The sequence below is a fragment of the Thunnus maccoyii genome, chromosome 19 (genome assembly GCF_910596095.1).
Source record: "Thunnus maccoyii chromosome 19, fThuMac1.1, whole genome shotgun sequence".
Taxonomy (NCBI): domain Eukaryota; kingdom Metazoa; phylum Chordata; class Actinopteri; order Scombriformes; family Scombridae; genus Thunnus; species Thunnus maccoyii.
The window spans coordinates 16,683,262-16,704,280 of record NC_056551.1 but is presented as its reverse complement, the minus strand read 5'-3'; the positions used below and the strand labels follow the sequence as shown (position 1 = coordinate 16,704,280).

The 21,019-nt window shown below is 40.2% G+C and overlaps 2 protein-coding genes across 2 annotated transcripts in view; one reads left to right on the top strand and one right to left on the bottom strand.

The window, feature by feature from the left end:
* LOC121885546 (astrotactin-2-like) overlaps positions 1-21,019 on the top strand; it is a 287,798-nt gene that overhangs the window by 215,773 nt on the left and 51,006 nt on the right. The window contains exons 14-17 of the mRNA XM_042395105.1: positions 7,010-7,134; positions 8,310-8,414; positions 8,778-8,957; positions 20,408-20,730. Of these exons, the coding sequence (XP_042251039.1) occupies positions 7,010-7,134; positions 8,310-8,414; positions 8,778-8,957; positions 20,408-20,730 (733 nt within the window). The remainder of the gene's footprint in view (positions 1-7,009; positions 7,135-8,309; positions 8,415-8,777; positions 8,958-20,407; positions 20,731-21,019) is intronic.
* On the bottom strand, positions 10,149-16,093 carry trim32 (tripartite motif containing 32). The gene is made up of 2 exons (XM_042395106.1): positions 15,981-16,093; positions 10,149-15,034 (listed from the first exon to the last, which is right to left on the bottom strand). Exon 2 carries the CDS (start codon positions 15,020-15,022, stop codon positions 12,965-12,967), a length of 2,058 nt encoding a protein of 685 aa, XP_042251040.1. The 5' UTR covers positions 15,023-15,034; positions 15,981-16,093; the 3' UTR covers positions 10,149-12,964.

Sequence of the window (21,019 nt, the reverse complement as noted above, 5' to 3'; positions counted from 1 at the left end):
ATTTGTCAGGATCGTATAATCCTGACAAATGATGTATGACTTGGTTCACAATTGTCAGCTCAATCAATCTATCTCTACTTCTGCTTTTTTTTAATATGATTTTATAATTTATAAACGTTTAAACGTAAAGTGTTTTTTCTTTGTTTTTTTGTTTTGTTATGTTTTGTTTTGTTTGGTTTTTTTTGTTGTTTTTTTTTTTGCTTGTTTTTAATAAAACCTTTCTGGCTCATTCTGGCCTTATATTGACCCCACCTTTAACTGAGGTTGCCTAACCTTAACTCAAATGTAAACATAAGGTTGACATTACAAACTTTAATTGGTAGAATTGTCAAAATCAGAGTCTTTTAGTTCCTGCTGAAGATGCAAAAGTTCCTATTATGTGTTATTGTCAGGGGTTTGGCTGTCATTCCTGTAATTGGCAATAACATTTTAGTTACCGTGTTTATTGCTGAGACATGGTGACTCAACACAGCTTAACTGTATGGCTCATAAGGCATTGCATACAAATTAATGCAGCTATCTAAAATGTTTATTTGGAGTTGAAAACAAACATGATCAATTATCGCCCACAACTGTTTTTAGTTTTTATAGAGCTATACTTCCTCGTTCAGCTTTCACCCAAGAAGGTTGTTCATTCTTAATTAGCAGCTGAGCCACAAGAGAGAGACTGATACTTAGAATATATCCTTTGTAAGCTTGGCACCACAGATTTGTATGTATATTCAATACTCATTTCCTCAGGGAATTAGAGGAGTCTTTGTTAGTGCTTGCATCAGTCCACAAAGGCTGCATCTAAATGAGTGGAAAAGAGCATCCTGCATGGCTTACAGTTTTCTGAAAGTCCTAATTGTTAGGGGAACTGTTTGAAGCCAGCAGGTTCAGTCATCTCTGAAACTAATGGTTGCACAAATAATGTAGTTTCTGTTTAGAAAATGGGATTTCTGAATGCCAAAGTGTATCGTTTAAAACCTTTGGCTGCTTGTAGGTGTTTTAACCTCATATTTAGTAGATGGGTTAGAATTTTTAACACTGTGAAGCAAAAATTGACAAAAAAATAAAGAAATAACAAGCACAGTGTTGGATGTGATTTCCCAATATAAGCCACTGTTGAAAAGCACCATTCGCCTATATGGTGGTTGAGATAAGTCTTGAGGTTGTAGATAAGAACTGACACTTTATGTCAGTGTAGTTAAGATGTAGTGTGGTCGTATATGTCTGCTTAGTGCTGCGGTGTAGGGATGAGGTTTCTACACGGACATTCCCTCTAAACAGCACAAGAGCCAATTACCTCAGACAATGTTTAGATAAGTACCACTCAATATCAGTTACACAGTTACAAACCCAGATAAATATAACACAGTCAAACATATGCGTGAGCACACTTGTTCTCACACACATACACACACACACAAACACACAGGCACTTAAATTAAGTGACTTGTAGATAGCCCTCATGTGTTTCCCTATTATACACTCAAATAGACAGAAATGCACACACACACACACACACACACACACACACACACACACACACACACACACACACACACACACACACACACACACACACACACACACATTTTTCTAAATTGACTTGTAGATAGCTCTCATCTGTGCCTATCACCACAACGCCTGCGATTTGGGAGGAGAGAGAGCAGGTGAAGCTGGAAGAGTGAATAAGAGACAGAAGGAATAAGGGATGCAGAGAGCACACCAGAGAGTGTCACCGTTGGGGACTGCGTTGAACAAACAGCGAACAATTGTTTCACTCTATTGAGAGAGAAATACTGACATTGAAGCTCGGTTGTGAAAAAAAACAAAAAAACAACACAAAACAAAACAAAAACTACTTGAATGAAACCTGAGCTTCAGTATCTTTATGTATCTAGATGTATCTTTACTGTGTTATGAATTGAAATAGCACACACTGAGCTCAGGAAGAGACACAGAGAATGAGAGTAAAAGTGAGAGAAAGCTTTAATATATATGCATGAACCGGCCTTGAATATTTGTATTCATCCCACCAGATATAATTTTATTCTACACTGGATGGCGGGGCTTGTGTTTTGGAGATTCTCATTCAAATGGGAAGAGTTTGCCACTTGTGGACTCAAGTAGGATAGGAGGCCTGTTTGGCCAGGAAGGAGCCCAGTGTCCACTGCTCCTAATGAACACACATAAGTACTGAATGAAACATGAGTAAATAGACAGATTTGTTGGCAGTGCCCCAGGAAGTCCAGTCTCACATATGTGGTCTGGTGAATCGGAGGTTATTAAGTGTGGTTAGGCTGTCTGGGTTGGTGTGTATGTGAATGTGTGTCTTAAGTAAGCTCGGTTGGTAAAATAATAGGCTGGGTACCTGGACAGAGTAAAAATCAATCCAGGAATAGGCCTTTATATAGAAGAGCTGATCCTGGTTTAAAAAGTAGCTTTCTAAAGCACATTATTAAAGTCTTGCCCTTAGAGTCCTGGATGAAGTTTTTCTACTGTCAATTAATTTCAGCCACCTGCATAAGTCGTTAGAGGCAGTATGTACGGTACACACAGCTCTTTCCTGAGCTGCTTCAAAAGAGACCATAATTTAATGGAATCAGAGTAGATTCAGACAAAATCATGGAAGCAGAAAAAATTGAATGTTAATGAACATGAAGATGCAGATATACAGTGCTGTACAAAAGTGTTAGGCACTAAAAGTAAAGTGAAGATGCTTTCAAAAATAATACCATAAGTTATTTTTATTTATCAATTAACTTCATACAAAGTGTAGTTAACAGAAGAAAACTAAATCAGATCAGTATTTGGTGTGACCACATTTTGCTTTTAAAACAGCACCAATTCTCCTACTTGGCAGGTAGGTTGTTCCAAGTATCTTGTAAACTTGTCGCAGTTCTTCTGTGGATTTAGGCGTCTCAATTGCTTCTGTCTCTTCATGTAATCCCAGACTGACTCAATGATGTTGAGATCAGGGCTCTGTGGGGGCCATACCATCTGTTACCATCTGACTCCTCTTTCTTCTTGTCGCCGAAGATGGTTCTTAATGACTCTGGCTGTATGTTTGGGGTCATTGTCAAGCTGCAAAATAAATTTGGGACCGATCAGACACCTCCCTGAAGATACTGCATATGGATAAGAATATAAACATCTAAAGTGCCTAAAACTTTTGCACAGTACTGTATATCTGCAAAATGTACAAGCTTTTGTAGATACATTCAAAGGGTTAGGAAACTATAAGTGAATAAGCCTACTCATAGCACACGTCATATTAGGAAAAGCACAGGTGTAATTAATAATGGTATAAGGACTGTGTTTCATCTTAGTCAGTGACTGTTGCACATACATGGTATTGTACTGGCTTGAGCCAACAATAATGCTACTAGTTACACCTGTGCTTTTCTTGGTACTGAAAAACTGGGAATTCTGTATGTTTAAATACCAGTTTTAAAATAAAATATAAGCCTTTATATTTACATCAGTGGCATTCATGTCAAAACAATCACTCAATCTGTGATATTCCTTACTTATGAGCTAAGAGCACCTCTGAAATTAAAACTTGACACTTTATCAAATGTTTTGGATTGGTACATTTGGCATGGTACTGTATGTTATTGGCCAGTAGCTCCTTTTTTTGATGAAATGTAAACTTTACATTTAATAAATATGGTGGAGGATAGGCCTTTTTTCACAGCAGGCATTTTGACTCGTCATAGTAGGAAAAGGTGTAACTAATTACATTAACAGTGGCTTCATTCTAGTTCAAGTCTGCCAGTAAGCCATGAAAGTGTGACAGTAAGCCAGCATGCACAATACCAGGACCCTGAAGCCAATGCAGTTAAATGGAAGTCAGCCGTCATTAATTTTATTATTTACGCCTATGCTCAGGCCTTTTAGTAGGAACATGGTATAGGTTAAGGGATAATACAACCAGCATGTGCTGTCATGTAGATAATTAATCTAACTCAACCAGATGGATTTAGTATAGAGAAAATAAAGCTGGGAAGGCATCTTTGTGCTGGTGGCTGGTCATCTGTAGACCTTTCTCATAGCAGATATGTTGACCTGATTGCAGGAAAATCATGGGTGTGACTAATAATATATACGATGGCTCTATCCCATTTAAGTTTCAGTAAGCCGTATCAGTGGGTCAGCAGACATGTTAGCACGTCCGTTGTACTGGAGCACATTAGTAGAATGCAGTCATTGTTAATGTAATAACTCATTTTTACACAAGTCAAAAGGTCAGCCATGAGAATTGGTTTCCTTAAAGGGGACATATCATGCTTTTTGTGATTTCTGTCATTTTTATACTATAATGATGTTGGATGTCTGTTAAACATGGTCAAAGTTTCAATACTTGAGGTGAATGTATGTAAAAATGTTTCCTGAAAGTAAAAAGCCAGGGCTTTATCTTCCTCTAACACTTTGTGTGCAACGTCACCTCTACTTCCCCATCGTGATGACATCAGATTGTTTGCGCATGCCCACAACAGCCGTCCTTTCCATAGTCTTTGTTGCTAAGGTTGTTGCTAAGATTGTTTGCGTCCTCTACTCGCATATTTTGGATAGGATTCAGGCTCCAACCTGTATTTGAGAAGCTTCCATTTCAAGTAAAGAACAAGAAAAATAAGTGAAATCCTACAACTACTGTTTGTTTACATTACCAAGGTTCAGCTTCCGGAAGCTGTCCAATCAGAACAGAGAGGGCTCCTCGGGAGGGGGCCCTTATAGAGACAGTAGCTAAAACAGCCTGTTTCAGACAGAGGCTGAACTGAGCGACTGCACAAAGGGCCATTATAGGATAAGGTTTTTTACTGTAAAGCATGCAAAGATATTCTAGTGGAGCCCCAGAATGCAAATATAGACCTGGAAATGTGCATGACATGTGCCCTTTAAGCTTGTTAAACTAAGGCAATCTTGTCAGTTTAACAAATGTCAGTTTGTTGCTCCAAGGTAAGATAAGTTAGTTATGGCCAGCTAACAGCTAAACCATAGTATTACCATTTCTGTGAGACAGAGATGATCTTTCTTGAAAGATAACTGTCTGACCGTGTTAGCCACATTGTTTGTTTGGGTTGTACTGGGACAGATAAATGTCTTCTTCTAATGAGCTGTCGGCAGAATAGATGCTTCAAGCCACCTGTTCTGAATTTTCTGCCTCACCGCTTAAACCTCTGCAAAAACGGACATATGTCACAACAATCTACACTCGCCTCAGATGTCAAGGATAGTAGAAGAAGAAGGCAATTTTGCGTGAGCTCAGGCGCTGCGTAGACCTGAGGCACAAGTCTTTACACCTTTTTTGTGCTCCAAATAGAGTTGGTTTTCAATTTTATTTTTGAGCAACTCTGCAGTGAACTATGAGGATGTCTTTCAACCCTAGAATATGAATGGGTGTTCGTGAGTTGGTGAGTAATGGGTGAGCACAGGGGTTAAAGAAAAGGAACTCTGCAGATCAAGTGTCAAGGACAGTCCACATCTGGGCCTGAAAATCCATAAAACTACATGTCATCTTGGTCCACACGCCTCCAAATGTTCTCTGAGCCTCTGCGTGAAGCTGGCTGATTTAATTTAGCAATCAATATAGTTTTTCTGTGAGCATAAGCCACGGTAATCTTTTTACAGCACCTCTTCTCTCTCTCTCTCTCTCTCTCTCTCTCTCTCTCTCTTTCTCTCTCTCTCATTCCTCTCATCCTCTGCCCTTGAGTCAATCCTTCCACCCCTCCAATGTAACACTAACTTTGTCATTGCATCTAACAGGCTTTGCGGTTAAAGGAAGCAAAAAGAGAGAAAGGATGAGTCTCCATGGCACAAGGTCTGTGCTCTGAGACTCGGTCCCATAAAAGTGGATTATGGGTGATGGGTTGCTGCTGCTTGCCATGCTCTCAGAATGCAGCAGGACAACTCATCTTTTTTGACAGGAAATGAACCACAACTGGCTTGGTTCAACCATCTACTAATCCAGAGCGGTTTATCTACTGAACAAAAATGGAGCTGAACATACACTATCTCTGTAGTTGCAGGAGTACTGCCATTTATTTCGTAAGTGATGTGTCTGATGTGATATATAATGGAGGTGCAGATACACAGAAAAATAGAAAAGACTGGAAAACATGTTTAGAGCTAATGGTAATGGTATTCAAACCTATCAGCTCTGTGTGCATTTATGGGTGTTATTTGTTACCTCTACTGTAACTACAGAATGTGGGTCGTCATCTTCTTTTATTTTTCCCTCACACTTCCTTTCACGTTATCATTCTTTCTGGTACTTATCTTCTCCAGCAGAGAGAAAGAGAAAGATTCCAAGAGGTCTGTTCTTATCTTTGCCTGCAGCACTCTGTTCTGCCCTCAAACTGAGGGACACAACTGTTTTCTTTGTTGGGCCGCCAAGCATTATACACACACACACACACACACGCACACATATATATGTACATGTTTTGGCCTTGTACCCATGTTATTGCTGTTTACACAACCAGTGCAGAACTTTTTAATGCCATCATTCAAAGATGGAATGAATTACCATCATGACAAGGCATGAAATAGTATGTGCACTTTTATGTGTTTAAAGGTTAAATATTTTGTTAATAATCATAAACAACCCAACACTTCTATTCTAACCTCTGTGAACCAGAGGAGACTGTTAAAATTACAGCACATAAAACAATATCATAGAATAACTGGCAAGACAGAAAAACAGTGAAATCTCCAAATCCCCGTCTCTGAATGATTCAGGAGGCCAGCAGCTTGACGGGGCACAGGAACATGTCGGGATTGCAGATATTTATTGTGAGCTATTGTGGAGCTGTTTTCATGAGGCTCCGAATTTGTAGTTGCACCCCTGAGTGTTAAACAAAACCTTTACATAAAGTAGAGGTGTTATACTGACTAGTCACCACGGACTGTTGTTGTAAACTCTTACCTGAAGAAATACATGTTGCTTACCTGTTCTTTCTTTCTTTCTTTCTTTCTTTCTTGCTTTCTTTCTTTCTGTCTTTCTTTCTTTCTTTCTCAGGGACAACAACTTTATTAAGGACTTTCCCCAACTAGCTGATGGTCTCATGGTCATCCCTTTACCAGTAGAGGAACAATGTCGAGGCGTGTTGTCTGAGCCCCTGCCCAACCTACAGCTCCTCACAGGTAAGGGTGTGTACGTTTGGGGATATCAACTTTTATTTTTGTCTTTATTACACCTGTACTTTCAACTCATAGTCTAATTCTACTAAAACTATTTCTGAACTGATTAAAGCAAATAGAGCTAAAGAAAACTATGTTCATCTTAAACAAATAATGAATTTAAAATGTTCCAGCAATTTTATAAGGCTTTGCAGTCTAAACCTATGTATCGTCAAGGTGCATGAGCAAAGCTATACATACCTGAGAGAATATTTTGTGTAGAATCTGAGAAATGCAAAAAGTCAACGTGTTCTTGTTGTTAATGAATTACCTCTGTGTTCTAAAATATGCGCTGGTCACAGAGCATTCTTTTGTGCTTGTGTGCTGTAAAATCCCAAAACCCATCAAGACACTATCACACACACACATAGTATAAAGCATATACTTATCCACACACATACATATGTACTGGACCTTGTAAACTCTTAAAAACACTTAACTTCCTATTTCATTATTTTATCCTTTTCTGGACTGTTCCACCCCATCCCGTGGGGGACAGAGTCACTTAAACATTTGGCTTGAAACCTGCACCTGCACCTCTGCTCTCTAATCCCTCCATTAGCTAAATTGCCATTTGGTCCACACTGACCCCTGAGATTTTCACTGGCTTTATGCTTTCACCAGAATTGGACACACTTACACATACACACACACACACAGAAAAAAAACTCATTGTGCATGAATGTCTCAGGTGTAAAATGCTTTCCAGAGGCACAGGATCAAGGTTCCCATAAGCAGCTGATTTTTTTTTCCCCTTGCTCTTTACTTTTGCAGCTTTAGTTCTAAACTAGTGTGAAAGTTTGGTAATTGAATTGTGGAGAATAGCAAGATTGCTCCCACTTCTAATGTCAGCAATCCAATTGGAGTTCAAGCTGCACTATATATCTGTCATTGATCTGGGAGCAGCTGGGATATGGGCTGTGATAATAAACAATGTTAAGGCAATAATGGATAACAATGGATCAGCAATAAACTGTTCAAATGAAATGATGGATTTATTTATTGATACATTTATTTTTCATCTCAGCTGCTCTTTATGAATTTAAGTTTTGTAATTGGTTTTATATTGTTGTATTTGCTGTCTGTCTTGTGTCCTTCTGTCTTAATTTGTGTCTTCTCTTTTTTTCTGTCTCTCTTAGGGGATGCCCAGTTCAGTGAAGCAGTGGGCTATCCTATGGTTCAACAGTGGAGAGTCCGAAGCAATCTGTACAAAGTCAAACTCAGCTCCATTACCTTATCAACGGGTCAGTGTCTGAATAATTTGACTTTGTAATTTCTTAGCATCACGAAGAATTCCCTGGTCAGTGCCTTAGAGAATTGCTATGCAGGTTTAGTATACAGTATGTTTAGTGTACAGTATGCATATTGTCAGCCTATCTATTGTGTATGAGTTTGACTCAGAACATTGGCCAGCTGCTCCCAGTTACAGTTATGGCAATTGGGGCTGTCACACGATCTATCTTTCTATTTTTGCATCTGTCTGTGTCCTTGATAGACCTTGATTTTAATGTTAATTGCACATTTAAGCCTGACCTTAATAACCAACCCCATCCTCCCCATACTGGATACAAAATCACAATTTTTCTAACTCCGTCTTGACCTGGTAGGCTTTTCCAAGGTGCTGAAGACACTGTCAGCAGAGAGCACACGTGAGGAGCTGTTGGCTTTTCTCCAGCAGTATGGCAGCCACTATGTGTCTGAGGCCCTCTACGGCTCTGAGCTCAGCTGCAGCATCTACTTCCCCAGCAAGAAGGCCCAGCAGCAGCTCTGGCTGCAGTACCAGAAAGGTGAGCATGCTGACAGACAGGAACAAAAGGCTGAATTCAAGAAGGATGAAGAAAGATGCTGCCCCTATATACTAGATAAGGATTTTTGGGGAAATCTGTGAAAGATAGAGAGATTTATGTAACATATAATTTTAAATTGAACAAATGTGTAGCAGCAGAGGTAAAACAGTGGTAGAACAGCAAGTAAAACAATTTCAGGGGTGATAGGGCTACAATCAAATGTAACCAAGACACTATAACCTTTTTTAAATCAAGGTAAGCAACCTACTGCAAATACACAATGAACAGAAGTAGAGAAAGATTTCTTATAATTTAACAGGTGGGAGGGGAGAGTCATACTTCATCTGAATATAAACTAAACTGGGTTATGTTTGAAGACTTCACCCCCCCTTAATTTGCCTCCTGGTTAAAAGATAGCATAAGCTGCATGAATCAAATTAAACATCAGTGTGACTTAACAGCATCCCAAAACTACCTTGCAGCACTGTTCCATTTGAATTGTTTTATTTTAATCCTGTTTATTTTGTGATCCAAAAAGTGCTAATTTGCAGTCTAGCGATTCAGTGTGGTTGATTGGCACCAGGGTTTCAAAGCAAATACTATTCCATACTTGCTCACTTTGTAGGAAAAAGGAGAAACAGAATTTGGGTCAAGGAGGACCAGCATTGAACAAACACAACTCCCTAAAAAGTGCTGTAAAAATGTGTTCTTAATGTTGTAAAATATGCATGCTCTTGACCATCCGACAAACATCTTGGTTCTAAAGACCTCAGAAGTAGGAGTATGAAGGTAAGTAGGACCAAATTAAGCACATAAGACCTTATCAAATGTATACTGTTTTCAGTAGTACACTCCAAGACATAACATGGCCACGTCATGCTTTTGAAAACTAGCTTCAGTTGTGGGTTTTGAAGGTGGACTCTGAGAAGCTGAAACAGAGTGGTAAGACTTACTTTTGCAAATACTATACAGTACTTTATCATTATCAGCAATATTATTTTTGCCCTTTTTACCCACCACTACCTATACATCAAAATAAATTTAAATGGAACTTAAAAGCCAGACAATTATTGTGACAAAATACGTTTGGTTCACTACAAGTCAGGGTCACATGGAAAAACTGAATACATATTTGATAATAGGTTAGAATGTTATGAAAAAAAACTGCTTAGGACATTTTTTGTTGTTTGTTTCATAAATGTTTATTGCACTCAGATAATCAACAATACAAACATGAATTTGACTACACACACGACTGTAATGTGTTCAACACATTGTGAAATCCACAACCTCCAAACGACATAACACCTGAAGGACATGGGAGTTTGGTTCATAGACATATTGCAATAATACAATCCAGTAGTATAAATCAATTAACTAATAAAAATGCAAGGACATAACTTTCCTCCAATTAAATAAATCATATTCATATGTGACACACTCACATGTTCAGCACACTGACACAAGGACACTTGATTTTACTAGCATTGTATGCCTTTTTCTGTTATTGTTAGGAGTCTGAATATTCTCTAATAATGACTACTTCTAGTTACCACTTGCATAAAGTGTAATCACTGAGACAAAAATCAATTTTGATGGCAAGGTTGACATGCAGCTGAATCTATTATTAAAATCAATTAGTTTAGTGTTGAGGTAAACAAATACATAGTGAAATAAAAAAGCACAAGAAAATGACTGTGACAGACTTCATCTGATACTTAAATTTTGTTATTTTTTTCACCTCATCTCTTAGCTAGAAATATTAAAAACACTTATTGTTTATGATACAGTTTGATTATCAGATATGTATATTTGTATGTTGCTGTTTAATAGGGCTCCACGTGCAGAGTTAAGGTCAGCTTTGTGAGAGTATTTATTTTTAAGGCTCAAACTATGTGATATGCTCTTATGAGCGAACCTGGACTGAAAGATGTGTATTGTCTCAGGCATATTTGGGACTATATGGAAACAGAACATGTTTGATACAGTATTGATGGGAGGGTTTCAATGATTAATTTGATTCCCCATAGTTAGGCCACAAAATATTTTCATCAAAAGTGTCGTCTTTTGTTATTTTACCTGAAAGCATCATCTTTCTCATGCTTTACATGGACTCAAAAATTCAATAAATCAACATGATAAAATAATACATAAAATGCATGCTGATACAGACCAACTTCATGTAGACTAACACTAGCACTAACTAGGAAAACCCTGTATATGGCTGCTATCTTCACCGTATCTACCAACGCTAGAGAATTCTGGTTGCAAGTCGTCTAGTGTTGAATAAAAACCTGAGGGAGACACAGCAACACTGAACCAACATCGCAGTGTAACAAAGCCAGGTTTGGCGTGTGTTGCTGGAGTTTTCACTCAACATTATCCTAACAGTGCTATTCTGAACACTCCTGCCAGTGATCCCTACAAAGAGTGTGTAAGCACTAGGTAGGGCGGAACAAGTGGAATAAATGTCGGGTTTGGACAGGGTTGTGTAAACATTTTTGATGGTCTGGGTGCTTGTGTTTCTTGTATTGGCATAGCAACAAAAAGTAAATTAAAGATAGCTCTGACAGTTTCCACAGCGAATAGATCTGTTACAAAGAACATTTACTGTAGGACCTCAGAACTTTGCTACTTTGTTAATAATGGAAACAGCTCTGTCTGAGAAGTAGGACTAAAACTTTCATCGATTAATTGTTATTCATGGTGCTGTGGATGTATTCAAGTAGGACTGGACGGTCAACAGGACAGTTTGCGATCGGAAGTAAAACTGCCCACAGTAATGCGATTCAGATGTATGACTGAGCAAAACAGCTGGTATACGATCTGGAGCAGAATTCTACCTCAACTTGCCTAGTAGTGACATAAGTGAGGCTGTGGCTGGAAAGTAAGGAGCAGTTGGTTGAATAAAGGAGCACGAACACAGGCTAGCTAGGCAGTATTAATAAGTTCCAGAAAAATGATAATAAATATTGTCTGTGTCTAATTCTGGCGGTATCAACTCAGCTACCCTCAAAGCAGCTTTAACAAAAATAAATAGATGAATTTAACAGCTAAAGGTATATCCTATTTACCATTGTAGACCTGTACAAAAGTTTTTTTTCCTGACAATGTCAGTAAAAAATGTAAACCCACAGAAACCCCAGTAAATGTCATATCACCAGGCCCCATATTCCCCAGCTTTCCATCAAAGCACATAAGCTTGTGATTTTGTAGTTCAACTCCTTTCCCTGTAGGTAACTTGATATTCTACACTTACTGTATGTTCCCTGAATGTTACTGAATGCAAGTCAATGAATGCTGATACTTGGGTTACTGATGTGCCATTAGCAAACTGCACAGTAAACTTTAAAGCTGCCAGCTGCATTCAGCAACATCAATGTTAGTCTGTGCTAATAAAACCTAGAAACACTAGGGAACAGTGACATGTCAACAATAAAGTGCTTCACAGGCCAGAAGCCTTGGTATGTTTTATTTCATATATAAATACAGGTTCATTTTTAGCTCTTCCTCCTCTCGTTTTTTTTTTGTTGCAAAGCTGAGCCAAATCAGGGAAAGCCGTGCATCACACACAGTCAGGCTGGTGGATATAGCAGCCAGTAAGAGAGGAAGGGAAATCCTCTGTATTTTGTGCCTGCGTTAGCTTTGACATCAATGGCTTATTTTAATCTGGCAACTTGTGCCAGCATTCTTTGACGTAAATTGTTGCAAGATCAGTTTTAGTGTTGTGATCTATTAAAATAATCATAATCAAAAACAGCTTTAGAGGCCAATTTTTAATTTGAGGTAACACAACTAAAATTCAGAAGGCCATGAACTGAAATACAAGGACTAGAACATTCATTTAATGAACCAATGAAAGCTGGAGTGAGAATTATTTGGACTGCACTCAAATTTAAGTGACAGATTACAGTGTGTTTCTACCTTCTCCAAACTTCCATCCACACCTACCAACACATACCTACTAAACCTCTCATACTTATGTGCAGTTAGATTGGATTGTTCCTCTATGAGGTGGAGGAGTGTCTCCTCTGAATGTATGTGTAGACTTTGACACAGTGGTCCCAACAGTCCAGAACTAGCAGCTGCCCTTTCTGGGTAGTGGCCACTCCCACAGGGCAGGTCAGCCCTTCCTGGATGAGAATTTTGAATCCACCCTCTTTGGGAAACTGGAGGATTTCTTTCCTGCCGCTGTCCGTTACCAGCAAATCCCCATTGGCATCCACACACATGCCAGTGATACAGCGGAAGTCCTCTGTCTCTGCAAAGAAATGGCTGAGCTGCTTGCCCAGTTGGCCATCGGTACCCACTGAGCCAATGGAGAAGCCGCCTTCCAGGTGGGGCTCATTGTGGCGTTTCTCAAAGTTCAGGGCCAGGCCCTGGGTGAAATAGACTGTTCCAGCTGTGTCACATGTCACAAACTTCGGCCGCACAGCAGAGCACAATCGGTTGTAGCTGACCACACCTACATTGCGGTCCACTGCAAGGCACCACAGCTTGCCGCCTTCCACATCTGACACCACAAACTGGCCTGATGGCATGGCAGTAATGCCCCAAGGTTTAATCAGTTGGTTCTTGTGGCAAGCCACACAGTGCCCATCCATAGTGTAAACTTTGACTGAGTTATCGTAGTTGTCAGTGACCCCAATCAGACCTTGAGGAGTGACAGCAATAGATAAGGGGATGAGGTTAGGCAGGTCGGCCCCAAGGAAGCTCAAGACAAAGTTGTCAATGCTACTGGCATTGCGGCGGATTTCATGCTGGAAGCCTTTGCGATTAAAGATCTGGATGCGGTAGTTGCCACGGTCAGCCACCAGGACCTCACCTTGTGCTGATACGCAGATGCTAACTGGTAAGTTGAACATGCCAGGTAGGGTTCCTTTGCAACCCATCTTCTTCACAAACTGGCAGACTGGGGGCCCTGCACTCGCCCCAGCTCCTCCAGGTGATCCACTCCCTGCATCCACGGACTTTGACTTAAAGTTGCCAGGTGAATCACTTATCGCCTCCTCTACAGCTGTAACCATGTCAATATCTCGGTAAAGATCCACTGGAGCTCCCATTGCACCACCTGTAGCGCCTACTGCCCCACCTACGCTGTCTACATCACCCTCAAGTGCAATCTCCAACCCACTCTCCTCGTCATCTGTATTGACAGTATAAGTGTTTGTGGTCAATTGGCCCACTTCTACAGGTTTCGAGTGCTCTGTTCTGATCAGCTCTGGCTCTTGCAGCTGAAACATCGTGGGCAAGCTGCTCCTCAGATCCAGCTCCTCATCATCACTGCCTCCACCATCATCCTTTAGCAAGGCGACATCACTCTGCCTCACCCGCATTGTCAGATAATCACAGCGTGACACCACTTTTACCTCTGCAATGTTCAGGAGATATGTCTGCTCCTCCAGGACCTGCCCATTGAGCTTTTCCACTTCTGTCATAGAAGCTGTGAACGTCCTTCGAGACCTGCTGAGTTCCTCTTGAAGACGTAGCTCAGCTGTAGTATAGTCCTGTTGCACTGCTCGGTATTTTAGCCTCAAGGACTTGGAGATGTTTTCAATAGTTGATTTTTTCTTCTGAATTTCGCCCATAACCTTGCGCAGAGCAGCCAGCTTCCCACCCAGTTCTTTACGACGTTGTTCAGCAGCCACCCTAATTGGCTGGACTGAATGGCCTTGATGCAGGTGGCCCTCCCCTTTACAGAGTTCACAGAGAACTGTGGAACAGTCATGGCAGTACTGTCGTGGTAGGCGGCTGCAGCAGGACTTGCACATCAGGGCAGCAGCAGCGGCACTGCAAGATGTAGTACAATCTAGGATCTTGAGCACAGTGAGATTATCAGCCAGCTGGGAGATACTGCTCATACGGGAGACCTTGCTGCAGAATGGGCAGCGCACACCATTGATGGTGTTGGCCAACAGCTTCTCTAGACACTGACGGCACACTGTGTGACCACACTGCAGGAGTTTGGGTCTCATTTGATCCTGGCTGTAGGTCTCCAGGCAGATAGGGCATTCGAGAACCTCCCTCATTAAATCCGGGTCCAGTGGATAGGAGGGTGACGCCATTATGATGCTTGCCTGAGTGAAACAACAAGAGGGGAAGAGAGGAAAATATGTCACTAACTCACATGGGCACATACTACAGTATGTGCATATTGTATTAAATTTGTTATGCTTCACAGTCAGTGTGTGTGTATGTGTTGTACTGGATTCAACAATGTTTTGCAGCTGCAGAAAATGGATACTGAGATTATGCAAGGAAGATTGCACGCAAGTATACTGTGCAGTATGACAGTTTGTACTGTGTGACTGTTTTGACAGTCATCTGATGCAGTCACTGTGACAGCGTGACATTGAGTAATTAAGTCCGGAACATCGTCACAAACCTAATGTTAGGAGGCTAGTTGCAGCTCATTTGCTCGGCAAATTCAGAAGCATATGTGGCAAGCTGTGACATTAAGATACGGCCGAGATTACTTGTTGGGCGACCAGTTAACAAGGAAAGCATTCACTGACGAAAAGTGACAACAATCTTAAGTCAATAGGATGTGTCCATAACTAGGCAACGCTGACATTAGCTGTCACAGATCACATCCTCATGCACGCAAAAGAAAATAAACTTCCACATTAAGTCAATGATGATAATAGCAGTAAAGGTAATTATTACTCATCAGTGTGCTAAAAGACACACGGTCGCTTCACGCAATGCTAATGACAAACAATGTGATAAGCAAGCTAACTATAGGTTATATCTGCGGCACTACCGAGCTGTCTTGTTGCTTAAAAATAGGTTGACCTTGTACTGCAGAATTTAAAAACGAATAACACAGACATCTCCCTAATTTTATACTGGTAAGTCGGAGGCCTCTCCACAAAACAACAAACGTTAACGCTGTCCTTTCACACAAGACGACAATGTTATTCAACATTCAACAGGGCTGACTTTCATGAACGTGCATTCAGAAATAAGGTATGCGGCTCGTCGTAATGCTTCTCTTTTGACATTTTTGCTTTAAAACGTTACCTTTCCTTCAGTGTTAGCTGGTTGAAAGTACAGAGGTTTTGATGGGCGTGCTGTGTTTCTGCTACTGCAGCTGCTAGTCAGAGACTGCAGTGTTGACGACGTTACGTAGGCAGAGTAGGGGTGTTACGCAATACGCACAGCGCTGAGCCTGACGGTTGTTTTGATTGGCTGCTGTGTACGCCTGTACGCGGCCACGCGAGGGTCCGGACGGTCCTGATGCAGTTTATGGGCTTTTACTGTGATTTGACTCACAACACGAGCAGATTACATAAAGATCTAAATAATTTACTGTCTTTTAATTGCCTAATTCCCCTTTTTCACACAGAACAATCCGCAAAAGAGTTTTTCATATTAGGCAACTAGGATTTGAATGATTTTCATACACAATACCTACTGCAAATACTCCCAAAATCAAATTTGTTTAACATTACTAAGATGTACTATGACTTATTCTGACAGGCAACTAATCATTTTAATGTGCAACTGAAAGACATTATTTCACCCGTATACCCTGCAAAAAAACAAACATGTAAGATTGGTTAACTTGAGTGAAGTAAACAGACGTGTACCTGAGAAAATGAGTCTCACAGAAAGAACCTGAAGTACTGCCCACAGGCTACAACTGCATTTGAAAACATCCAGATGTGGTGAAATGTGAACAGTTTTTAGACATAAGCCAGTAGTTACAGTAATACACCACTAGATGTCAGAATTAGTCTTCAAAAAGATGCTCAGGCAGCACCCGTGTAAAGATCAAGTGAGGGGACAGGGCCATCTAAGAAACCGTCTGCTTTTCTTTGGTCAAACAATTTTAAAACTAATAAATTTGAAAGAAAATAAGAATATGCATTTAAATCAACATTTTTTTAGCCATTTAACATATTTGTTAATGTTATTTTAGCATGCAATTTGGAGTGAAAATGCTGTTGAAATAACTGATATAGCAAGATACAGTATAACAAAGTTTAATCATAATGGTACTTTGTAGACAAGGTACAGCTCACACACATGCATATTTTATTTGCATGTGTCTCTATTGCTATACCAATGTCGTGTGAGATTTACAACAAGTGCCTATTACAATCACAGCTCTGTGGTACATCTAGCACTCGCAACTATTTTAATAAAGTATTAACAGCAATGCCGACAGTAACAATATCTAACAACATCTGTATTAAATTGCTGTGGAAGATATCTGACACCTTTGCTGTTGTTGCCTGGGCAACATAACCCTGGCCAGAGGGGATATGTCCCTCATGAGTAATTATACTGCAACCAGTCTACAAAGACATTTTAATTAAGAAAGGCAGTGCAAGATCAATGACTGGGAAATTCACTCCATTTATCTCTTCAGTATGTTTGTTGACAAGCAAGTGTTGCATAAGCATCACATTCATTCCACACAGCATTGAGCTGCCATAGTTTACACTATAAAGAGGCAAAATGATGGGCCACTCCCTTAACTGCACAAAAAATACATGTGGTCCAATTTAATTTCTCCTTGCGAAGGGAGTCGCCTTCGGTCAAATCTTAATGAAACTGTACATTGCACAAACACAAATAAACAGAAACACAGACAAAGTACTTTAGTGGTTTCAGAAGGAAATTACATGTTACAGCAGTCTGTGCTATAACAGTCTCAAAACAAGATTTATGGTAAAGACACTTAAAGAAAATTGGAAGAAGTTCCAAACGTAAATAAAAAAATTAAAAAGTAGAGAAAGCATGATTGCACATGAAGAAAGACTCTGTGCACTATTAATGTCAGACAACTGCATTGCCTTGGTTACAGTTTAAAAATACTTGACAATGCCAAATTTTAATCAAATGCATTTTTTAGATAGATATTAACATTTGTAATCTGGGGTGAAATGAGTTAAAGGGTCAGAGTGAATTAGACTGGCTAGTCACAGCCAACATGAGCTACAGAGCTTTATTGTGAGAGCTGGGTGACGACAGCTCTTTTCTGCGTCTGTGTTGCCTCAAGAAGTGCATGTAATTGGGCTCTTGGGCCACCCCCTGAGCCTGTTTACATACTGTTGCACATTAAGTTACCACCCACCCCTTCAACTGCTTGTCAATGTCTTACAGACACACACAAGGAGTCAGTCACAACAACATATGTATGTGCAGACACACACACACCAGGGTCATAGCTACAATTGAGGACATGAAGGTCATGTCCTTGGTGTTGCTTATAGGAATATGGAAGCATCAGTGACCTGAGATGCTATTTACATTTGGTAGTTGAATGTTACACATATAAAGAAACATATTAGTTCTATATAGGAGTAGTTCTCCAGTGGACACATAGTCTCAGTAATCCTAAAAAAATGCCTACAGCCATTTTCTTCAGTAGCAGTTTATTGTTGGTGGAGCTATACACCCTTCTCTGCTCAATGCAGGCTTCTTATAAAGTTTTCTATTCATTATCATATACTTTTAATAGTGAGTTCAGGAAATAAATGCTTTTTCTTTTATCTTTTCATCCATTACATATTCATTCTTTTAGATTATGGAATGTGATTTTTGTTTGTTATAGTATGGAAATGACTGATGTAGGAACTTCCTGTGTGCATCTTAACTTTTAACATAAAGCCAGTGTTGTGATGTTAACAGTGCAACAAAACCAAAACTTTTTACCATTGAGTTACATGTACACAATAGCTCACATTTTGTAACAACAGGCCTTTTATATTTTATAAAGGCATCTATCACCAGATGTGAAATTGAAAAACTGTCTTAGATGTATTGTAATTAGATAATTTCTTCATTCTGTATTCGTATGGTTGAATTGCCACATCACATCCTCCATATTAATTACCCATGACACCTATGCGCAAATAATATTTGTTAGAAAATAGTCCTTGAAACGTCCCCACCTGAGTTATGTATGTTTTTCTCCCAACTATTAAATGCCTGCTGGTAAACACATGTGCTGGCATGTGTTCGTGTTTGAGAAATTAATGGTTGAAAGTTTACACACCCTCTCTGTGTCTTGGATAAACTTTTTTATCATGTGATATTACAGGAAGTGTGTCCAAGTGAAACTGCACACGTAGACACATCTCACACAAACCCACATGCACTGTGTTGTCTTTTTACCACTGAGAATACTTTGAAGGATATTTGATTTCACTGCCATCAAAATTGTTAACAGGAAATGAGTAATTTGAAACCTTAACCCTAATTGGCCCCAATAAGCCCACCTTGAAAAATGTCAAGGGCTGTTGCTGCCCTATCCACTTCCTTTCTGGTTTGGGGTTTCCTTTTACTTGGTCCGTGTGTGTGCACAGTATATTATCTGTTAAGTGTATATGTGCTTATGTAATGTACATAGGTAATCTTATCCATCCATCCATGTGCCTCTGTATGTATGTGATTGGGGGTGTGTGATGGTGAGTTTAACATTTTCACATTAGCGTGTTCATACATTTGGTCTCATGTCGAGAGCTAATGGTGTTTTCCCTCAGACAAAAAAGCTTAATTAATGTGAACAGAGTCTACGCTGCCAGATACTCTGACAACCTAATGTAAACTCAGTTTTTTAAACTGGAATATTGAGGGTTTAGAGTGAAAAAATTTCAAATCCACGTTTTGGAACAGTAACTGATGATTCTTCATGTTCATAGGCCAGTAATTCCAACTGTAATGCACTTTTTTGCAATACAACTTTTTTTTGTGACTAGAAAGAATCCCTTATCACTCATTTGGAAAACTAACATATGTGTCCACTGTTCTTGGAAAGCAAATAGACACATTTGCCACATCAGCGCAGATGGCAGATCTGCTCCACTGTAACATGCGGCCTGATGTGTCCTCCAAATGAAACACTCAACACCCAAAATACATTCTGTCCTGCTTTTACTCCTCCCCTGCTTCTGCCGCTTCTTTCCGCATGGTGTGTTGTTTTCTCTCTGAAAGAGGAAATGATGAGAAAGAACACCCCCCCACCAAGCCACCCCCCCCCCCCCAAAACTCCAGTGAGAACAACAAACAGTGGTTATTGACACTAAGGAGAAGAAGCCAGTGACACCCCTCCCCACCCCCCCTCCCTGCCCCTTCCCATTCATCCTTTGTCTATGAAAGCTGATGACAGTAAGGGATTAGTTGTTGTTTTGTCTTCTTTTCCTTGGCAGCATGCAAAAGTAAATCCAGATGCAGACGTTCTATGCAGCGGAGGGACTGTGAATTTTCTTTGCTACTCCAAGTGGAGATTCATAAATTGTTTTATGGAAATAAAGATAAAAGAAGGTTAAGGGAGAAAGATTGTTTTTACAATTTGGAAAGAATACATGACAGTGAAAGAGATGGCTGTTTTTCCCAACCTCTTCCTAAAATAATATAAATCATTGTTGTTGTTAACTTTGTATATCTTTGTCTGCACCCCCTCATACCCCCCCTCTCTTTCTCTCCTGCCCCTCCAGAGGCAACAGACCAGGGGGTTGGTGGAGGTGGGAGGCGTGAGCTGAAGTCAGTTCCCTTCATCAGCTACCTGTCGGCACTGCAGAAGAGCCAGCTGTTGTCTGACGACATGGTGAATGGTGTAGAGATCCGCTGTGAGGAGAAAGGCAGCTGTCCAGCTGGCTGCCACCTGTGCCATCACCAAGCCATGATGGGAAGTGTGTCGGGGAGAGGCCGCAGTGGTAACAGCAGGAGTGGAGAACAGCCTTCACCCATCCCTGTTCTGCTGGAAGTCAGCCGTGTGGTGCCCCTCTACAGCCTGGTCCAAGACAACGTCACCAAAGAGGTGAGAAAGCAGCGAGGGGGTAGGATGTCTGTGTGTGTGTGTGTGTGTGTGTGTGTCTGCTTGTGTGCACGTGCATGTGGATGTGTGCATAAAAGGTCAATGAGAGGCTAACAAAGTGACTGTATAACTGTAGAATAACAAAGAGAGTCAAGAGATGCAATACAGTACATCAACATACCTACGAGAGTTGGAAGACAAAAGCAAAATAATTAAAAAAAACTTATCTTGTGATGGATTTTTCCTTTTTTCTGTAAAATCAAAGGATTTTTGAAAGAGAAGATTTTAATAT

Bases quoted from the DNA above. Each gene is read 5' to 3' on its own strand.
- trim32 (XM_042395106.1), bottom strand. From the start codon at position 15,022: ATGGCGTCACCCTCCTATCCACTGGACCCGGATTTAATGAGGGAGGTT.